The sequence below is a fragment of the Enoplosus armatus genome, chromosome 20 (genome assembly GCF_043641665.1).
Source record: "Enoplosus armatus isolate fEnoArm2 chromosome 20, fEnoArm2.hap1, whole genome shotgun sequence".
Classification (NCBI taxonomy): Eukaryota; Metazoa; Chordata; class Actinopteri; order Centrarchiformes; family Enoplosidae; genus Enoplosus; species Enoplosus armatus.
The window spans coordinates 8,922,035-8,930,687 of record NC_092199.1 but is presented as its reverse complement, the minus strand read 5'-3'; the positions used below and the strand labels follow the sequence as shown (position 1 = coordinate 8,930,687).

Genomic DNA, 8,653 nt, shown 5'->3' with positions numbered 1-8,653 from the left:
CTTTAAACTTATTCAGTTGGGTAGTTTTATCTGTAACAATATATCAGGTTTTTGAGCTTCACTAGTAACTATGGGTGTCAAACAAATGTCGTGGAGTAAAAAGTGCAAGATCTTCCTCTAAAATGTACTGAAGTAGAAATAGCATAAAATGGAAATAGTCAAATAAAGTGTACATAAGTACAATTCTTGAAAAAATGTACTTAATTACTCACTAATGGAATGTGGAAAAAGATTACAACAAATTATTCCAAAAATAAATTTGAGAGAAAAGTCCAGCATTACAGTAAAAGACGAGCCTTTATTTTTCGCAATAAGAAAAGCTGTTAATACTTTGACAACTTTTAAAAATGATACATAGATCAGTGACAGAACTATTAACAGTAGAAGCTTCCAACCTACTATCAGTGCCCCTTTTAAAACAGGTGGAACAAGTAGGGGAAGGACTGTACTGACCGAACGTGCATGACAAGTATAGGAGGATGACAGCTAGGTGTAATTCATGGGAACATGAAAGGACATTTCAGTCCTGTGTGTGACAGGATGAAGAATTCAGTTTAAGTTTTGTTTACTGGCCAGATATGAAAAAAAGGTTTTCCTGCGAAAGAGCACAAAAACAAAAACATGCTATACAAGTGTAATTGTTGCCTTTTGCAAATAGGATGTTGCTTGCTCTGCAGCGTCTGATGTAGTTTTTACTGTAAGAAGGTTAATTGATCTGCTCATTCTGGTAAGGCACCACTTGAGTTGAATGGGACAGCAGGACAGATGTGTGGCCGGATCTTTCAACAGAAGGAAATCTGTAGGTGTGTGTGCTGAGTTTGGCCTGTTTCATGAAAAAATTACTTTGAAGAGGATGACGTGGAAAACGTTTACAAATGAAAAAAAAAAAAAAAGGGAGGAAAACAATGAACACTGGCATTCTGCTGTATACAGTCTAAAATATACAGTACAATAAATATAAATAGACTGAGGGAAGACTGAAGAAGAAAAATTTATGGACACAAAAAACATTTTACATTCGAGTCAAATATACAATGCAGCATGGAGAAAAGGAGAAGAAACAAAAACCCTGCATGTCGATTCTATACTTGGCAAGTGAGCCAATAAAACCTGGACACACACAGCGTTGTCCTTAACAGGCTGTCCTGAGGTCAGTTTTGACATTGAACTTCCACAGTACGTTGACTCTTGCTCTATAGAGACAAGCTGTCTCAGGAGAACCTTAAAATCTTATACCACGTTAAGTCTTCTAAAACTAATTAACCATGATGCTTACATTTCCAACGCATGTCTTACCGCTGATCACCTTTACAAAGGTTGAGGCAGTTTTACAAGATTAGATTTTGTTTAATATCATTTTGAGTTTGGCAATAGGGGCATGCTCCGATCAGCTGATCCAAACCTCTTAAAAAAGATTTCTTAAGCACTTCTTTATTTACAATGTTAAGTCTTCACTTAAGCTTCTGAATTATATTTCCCAATGTATGTTAGCATCAATGTAAGGAGTCAATTTAGGAATGAATGCAAGAATCAAAAACCTCTTGAAAAAGAAAAGTGAGGAGATTTTGCAAGACACTCAGGAGAATGAGCATCAGGAGGAGACTGTGGGTCCAGCTTCATTTTGTCCGCTGCAGGGCTGCATTTTCCCGCATGCTCTTTGCTTTAGCCAAATTGGAAAAAGAAATTTCCAGGTCCAGAATCTTGAAAAGGAAAAGAAACAAGTTAGTTAACAGGAAGCACTTTCTCTGACCACCCATGCTCCAATGAACTTAAGGATGTCTAAACTGAAAAATAAAAACATACCTGGACTGGAATCAAAACTGTATCCTCCACCATGGCCACCAAAGAAAGCCCTGAAGATGTTGTTTGCATCAAAATCTAGAGAGAAAGCAAATACATATAGATGGATTAGCTGGTGATGGCCACCTTGAGGAAAAACAGACATAACTTGTTAACTTAACTAGTTTGACTCAAGAATAGCATGTGACCATGTTTTGGTGTATTCTTTTAAAGCATATTTGAGTTCTCTTTCATTTCACTAATGAATGAATGTGAATCTAGCCAGAGAAAAGAAAAAAACTAAAAGCACTTACCTCTACCATCAAAGCAGCCGTCATCATCCAGGTCGTGTCCACTGTCATAGCGCATCTTCTTCTTTGGGTCGGAGAGCACAGTGAAGGCCTCGCCCACCTCCTTGAATTTCTTTTCCTCCTCCTTCTGCACTTCTGGAGTGGCTGCGCTGTGGCGATCTGCAAGACAATGACACAACAGAGACCTTAAGATAAATAACCACCATCAAAATTGGTATCCTACACGTCTGTGTAAAGACAAGGATGGCTACCTGGGTGGTGCATGAGGGCCCGTTTGCGATAGGCCTTTTTGATCTCATCCTCTGTGGCGTTCTTGCCGATGCCCAGCACCTTGTAGTAATCTTTCCTCTTGCTCTTCTTCAGCTCTAGCTGTGCCGTCTTCAGCAGATGCTTGTGATCTAAAATGAGAAAAGAGAAAAAAAACAAAACATGTGTCATGTGAGCGTGTGAAAACCTGACCAGTTAGTCAATCAGGTAAAAATGCAAAAAAAAAAAAAAGCAGCTCACCTGATGTTTTCTCTGTCTGGTAAACTTTTTCATAGTCCCGTACAGCCTCCTCATACTGCTCTGTGTTCATGTAACTACGGGTCACAGAAAGTCACTCACAAACTGCACAATGCTGAACAACAAACCACACAAATGAGGATTAAGATGTGCTCATATTGACAGTATAGCATACCACTGAGCTCTTCTTAAGTAGGCCTTGATGTAAGTGTCATCTAGTTTGATTGCACTGGTGCAGTCTTCAATGGCTTGATTAAGTTTCTTCAGCTGTTGATGAGGAAGAAGTTAATTGCAGTGAAGTGATTGTAGACAAAGACCTGGAAGAGCCTGAGCACTCTGCAAGGCGGCTATTTTTAAGCAAATAATCAGACATGAACATGAATTTCCAGAGTGGCAGAACACGAGGGTGTTTGTTGCCTTTTACCTTTGCTCCTGCTGTGGCTCTGTTGCAGTAGAGTTTAGCGTTGGTCTTGATGTTGTTGGGGTCTATCGTCAGGGCCTCAGTATACAGCTGGTAGGCAGCTTCGTAGTTGTTGTTCTTAAACGCCTGGTTGCCCTCCTCTTTCTTGGCTTTTAAGGCTTTGGCATTCTGATTTAGGAAGATAACAAGTCCCAATGTTTCTTTTAAAACATTTACTTAAACTTGCAGTGAAGATATTCTCAATATTTCAGCATGTCTTGAACCATGGATTTATTGAGATGCCTCCTCATGTATGTGAACTCTTTGCATTTGTTTTATCAGTCTTAAAGGTGCCCTGTGAATTTTTCTTGTAAACAAACAAAAGTTCTGTTTACATTCAGTGCTTCTTACCAACCTGCATTGTTTGTATACTTGAGGTCAAACACACAAATGCATTTTCTTCCGCAAAAAACATTTGCAAAACCAATTTTCTTAATATTTTAAATCCAGTATTGTTTACATCAATGTTCACTTGCTAGCAGTCTTCTTCACTGTCTTTGTGAGCAAATTGCTAAGCTTTCTTGCACTTCACCTCCACCAATTTTTGATCCATGGATTAATATGAAATGATGGGCTAACAACTCCACAGGGTACCTTTAACCATAGCTGTTTGAACTTGAATCATGTTGTTCATCAGTAAGTGTAGCCTTTGTAATTTGTCTCATGCCATAAGAGATGAGCAACTGCGACATGCTAACATATGGAAAACACTGTGCCCAGACGTAAATGTCCAACATTACAACCCCTGGCAGGATTAGTCATGCAATTTGGGTCACTTTGCATTTTCATACACATTTGTCTTACATAAGAGATTTCAAAACACTGTTTAAAATAAAAACCCTGCATCAAAGTTCCTGATAATTACAACCCTTGGTCAACCACACGTCTGTTTATTTCTTCTTCCAATTAAAACGAGGAGGAATGAGACAAAAATGACAATCTTACCCTGCAGGCTAGCCGAGCCTTCTCGTGGTCAGGTGCCATGCGCAGAGCCTGGACAAAGAACTGCACCGCTTTATCGATGCAGTCCTCGTAGTAGAGACACAGGCCTCTAACGTACAGCGCGTCTGCGTTCGTTGAATCCATTCGCAGGATATCACTGTAAAAGGAAGAAAGATCTGCTGTGAAGAACCTGTACATAAAATCCACTGATCTTAGCAGAAAGCTACTAAAGCAGACCCGGCACTCATATTTAAAATGTTATGTCAATCCAATAATGACAGGAGTGTAACTGTAACTAAATAATCACACACCATGACCCCAACACCAGTTGTTCCTACCTTGCTACAGACTGGGCTTCTGGATAGCGTCCCAGCAGAGCCAGACACTCAGCCTTGAGGATTTTGAAGCGGTGGCAGGCAGAAGCCACAGCTAAGGCCCGGTCCATACAGAACACCACCTGGATCAGGATGATATTTGAAAATGTATAGAATGAACAGTGTGTTGGACTGGAAATGCATCAAAGTGTAAACATCAAACAGATGGTTTCAACTGTCAACTACTAAACAAACAATTCCACTGACAGTCAAAGATTTCTTCTACTACTCAAGTAGAGGACTGGAAAGTTTGTCAAATTGTTTTTGTAAATCTGGTGCTTATTACAAACCAAAGTATATTCAGAAACTGTGTTGTGATGCCACAGATGTTGCTTATATTTTCCAGTTATGACTATGACCATTAGCCATAGAAACTAAAAAAAAAACTTTCCAGCTTACCAAACTAACACCTGATCACATGACATGACGGTTCTATTGGCGTAAAAGAGAATGGGTGAAAATTACCTTTCTGAAATCCCGCTTTTCGAAGCCAAACTCCGCCATACGTTCGAACTCCAGTACAGTCGCTGCAGTCTTATTCTAAAATACAACAACAAGCATCTATCAGGACTTTCTTTACAGTGGTAATACATAACTCCTTATACATTAATTACAGTAAATGTGAACAGTTCAGGGGATCCCTACCTCCTGCTGGGCCTCTCTGTTGCTGGGCTCCAGCTCCAAAACCTTCTGAAAGCAGCGACTGGCCGCCATGGCGTTTCCTAAAGACAGGTGGCACTTGCCCTCACGCAGGTGACCCTGTGGGACAGGAGGGGCACACATCCTTCTTAGGACTGTCTACATATTACCATCTATTCTTGCGTGCAAAGCTGAGAATGAAGTTGATGTTGTTCTAGATGCAAGAGTCTGTTCAAACTCACCTTCATGAAACAGTCATCCAGCCGCACAGCCTGCTGGGAATCTTCTAGGGCCTCTCGAAAGCGACACAGCATCATGAGGGTGGCTGCCCTGTTGCCGTAATAACTGGCATTTTTAGGGCATGCATCTAGAGATAAAAGGAAGAAATACACGTCACAAGGGCAAACTGATATGGGGAGCAATACCTGGGCCTGTATAAGTCCATACAAATGGCAGAAGTAAAGATTGTTCCTGATACAGTTACAAGTACATGGAGGGAGCATGTGTAGAAAAATATGTCAGGAGGGGGCAACGACTCAGTTGCCTATGGACATTTCCATGTTATTTGTTTTGCTGGGAGAGGTGCGACAAGAGGAGATCAGCAGCATTTCTCAACAGGAGAGTATGAACTAACTAAGATTGGTCAATGGGTGCTGTGTACATCCACACAACCATTGCAAAAACTTAACTCCAGCGATAAAGAGTAGTTAGCAGTAATCTCACCAATGGCCTTGGTGTAGTAGTTGAAAGCCTCAGAGTAATCCTTCTGGCTGTAGAATGCATTTCCTTGCTCTTTGAAGCCTTCGGCCTGACTGCAGCGAGGAGAAACAGAAACCAAAGTCAAGGTGGAGCAGGTACTTTATGAAGACAACAGAAATTAACAGATACAATATAAAACAAAGATACTATTTAACCAGTCAACCAATGAATGCCCTCCACAAGTCAAGATGTGCAGAAAGTGATTCTTGTTCCTTATCAACTCATTCAGTTGCAGAAATAACTAAAGCTGGAACAAATATGAACGTTATATTTCAGACTGCTCCAGTCATTGTCTCCAAACCAGACTGGCTGGTTTGCAAGTATCCATTTGTATCCATCAGAGAATTTCTTGCAAATGAGGCAGAGTCTGAAAGGACTCAACTGATGTGTTACACCTGGAACTGGGACAGCTAAGCAGGGTACACATAGTCCTGATAGCTAAACATAGAAGTGAAATTCACCTGCTGCAGTCCTGTAAAAAGTGCCAAGCGTTAAAGGGCAAATCAACACTGATTCATGTAAGGAAGAAGCTACTGCTGCGCTGCTCTCTGTGGGTTGAAGCATTTAAAACATGTTATAATTCGGGCCACACCCCAAATCAGTAAAATCACGGAACATGTTTTCCATCAGCCACAAAAAAGCGGCTTTAACATCACTATCCCAGGTTGGGCGCATAAGAAGAAAATAGAGTGCATGAGTGAATGTGCTGTTGACTGGCTCCAACATGGTACCCAAGACCATAACTGGTGCAAAAACCAAACCAAACCATGCAAACGATGATGATATCATACTATAGCTGTGATAAGCCAACCACAGCTGATCATGTTGGCCCATATATGTAAAGTTAGGATACACAACTGCTAAAATAAGGATTAACTTTGTAAAAAATGTATAAGCAAAATTTAGAACTCAAACAGTATTTAATATCAAATGAAGGGCTGCGACATCTGCAGCTCCATCATCAATTAATCGGCACATTTTAATTTTTTTATTCTTTTAGAAAAATGCATTCATCTTTTAGTCTGACTGATTTCTTTGCATGACTCTGGTTTGTTACGCTTGTCACATGCCGCTGTCATGGCGGATAATAAGCACATTCACCCTTAATTTGTAAAACTGTATGCTGCCAAGTTTGAGACAATACGGCCATCTTGACAAAACAAATGTGTCCTGATTCTGATTCTGAATAGGATGCTGTTGTGGCGATTCACATCTCTGAGTTACCTTAATTGCACGGCAGAACATATCTCTACTGTCTACATCTGCAAACACATGTGCCTTCAACATGCAAGTGTACAGCACTGACAGTCCAGCAGTGAATTTAAACAATTGAACATAGCAACTCAAGTTAAAGTCATGATGACACTGACACCAGCAGTTTGAAACCTTATTAATATTCCTGCTCAACTGTACTCTGTACTGTATCTATTTGTATTGTTTGTAGACACTGTAATTATATACACAATTAAATCTGTTTAATAGAAATTATTGTTATTTCTCATTTAGAGTTAAAAAAACAACTGGGAAGCCTACTTATTGTAACACAGGTCACATATAAGATAGGACACCAATAAAATGCAGTGAAACTTTACTGTCAGAGATGATGATTCATCCCGAAAGGTAATGTGAGCTAAAACCACCGGACGCCATAATCGTTAATTTGCAATTGAAAACTTCGGTGTCTTATCACGACATCTTCCGCTTACATAATTGAGACGGTTTTAGTTGTTTGGGGACGTTTCTTAAGTTAGATAATCACTAACTTTATCTGATGGTTTCAACACCAAGCTAAAGCTATGTGGCTGCCGCATTTCTCGAAAGATGAAACTGTTAACTTTAACAAGTGTACAGCAAGAGACTGTAGTTACTTATTCCTTATTTCCCTTCTAAAGATAAAAAAATGTGTCCGTAAAAATAGGTTCATTATCCAACGAGTCTCGAAAGACAATAGTTCTTGGATATCTGTATCTGAGCATGTGTCAAGGCACGCTAATTAATTTGGCTTGGTTCTCCTAACGAATAAGAGTTCATTTGAACAATTCACAATTTGTGGTTTAATTAGAACCATCGAAACTATGAAAACACCTACGGCTGCCATTTATGAAAACCAATAAAATCTAAGATTTGGCAACAGTGAAACACACTCCTGCCGTTTCCCCCCTAGCAGTCTAGCTAGCATTTACGTTAGCTTGTCACCGGGCTGGTCGCGCTGTTGTTTCCGAGGCTTGTCAGCTAACGGCGGTTGAGTCCAGCCGGGAAATCCTCGGTTATTTTCACAGTATACACTCAGCACAATTAAACACAGTGGACAATTATATGTTTACCGTTCCAGGTCATCCGGATTGCGGATTTGGGATTCTGTGTCCACCGGCACGTCGATGTCAACAGCTGCCATTTTTTCTGGAAAGGACGAACACGAACCAACGTCATTTCCGGGAACTGAAGGCTTTTTTCTTTTCTTTCTTTCTTTCTTTTTTTAAGGTCATGAGAAACTAGGCTATATAGAATATATATAATTCTCTTCAAACTCTAAGGTATTTTACATTTTACTCTATTAATGTAGTTAACTAAAATTTATTTTTAAAACTTTTTAAAATAAAAACCTCCTACGGTTATAAACATCGCCTGAGATTCTGTTGCTCTGTCCTTTAAACTATCCTATAAACTAGTTGTGTTCATTTCTCAGTCAACTCATGAACTGACATCCAGACATCTGAGCTCACCTGAGAGCCTGCCTGCAGGTCCACCTGCTTGTGTGTCTTCATGGTGGTCAGGCTGCTGCTACCTTGATTTCAGATAAAATGATTCACAAATTCACTACATTTCCATATAAATAACGTCCATGTTAAAATCTGGAAGGCAGTATAGCACACTGCTCCTTGTAA

General features: G+C 39.9%; 1 protein-coding gene across 2 annotated transcripts; it reads right to left on the bottom strand.

Moving 5' to 3' along the window:
* Nucleotides 1–978: 978 nt before the first annotated feature.
* Nucleotides 979–8,163, bottom strand: LOC139303044 (dnaJ homolog subfamily C member 7-like). Of its 2 annotated transcripts, none has more exons than XM_070926739.1 (14): nt 8,093–8,163; nt 5,733–5,821; nt 5,252–5,376; nt 5,016–5,129; nt 4,836–4,910; nt 4,335–4,453; nt 4,000–4,153; nt 3,019–3,183; nt 2,770–2,861; nt 2,598–2,671; nt 2,342–2,488; nt 2,094–2,249; nt 1,804–1,878; nt 979–1,700 (listed from the first exon to the last, which is right to left on the bottom strand). In XM_070926739.1, exons 1-14 carry the CDS (start codon nt 8,161–8,163, stop codon nt 1,663–1,665), a joined length of 1,494 nt encoding a protein of 497 aa, XP_070782840.1. In that variant the 3' UTR covers nt 979–1,662. The 2 variants fall into 2 exon arrangements, with proteins under 2 accessions (XP_070782840.1, XP_070782842.1); XM_070926741.1 differs by having other exon boundaries at nt 1,810–1,878.
* Nucleotides 8,164–8,653: the final 490 nt, after the last annotated feature.

Coding starts and splice junctions, on each gene's coding strand:
- LOC139303044 (XM_070926739.1), bottom strand. CDS start 8,163: ATGGCAGCTGTTGACATCGACGTGCCGGTGGACACAGAATCCCAAATC. Junction 4,911..5,015: donor ACAGAGAGGCCCAGCAGGAG/GTAGGGATCCCC, acceptor GTTGTATTTTAG/AATAAGACTGCAGCGACTGT. Junction 1,701..1,803: donor CAGTTTTGATTCCAGTCCAG/GTATGTTTTTAT, acceptor TTCCTTTTCAAG/ATTCTGGACCTGGAAATTTC.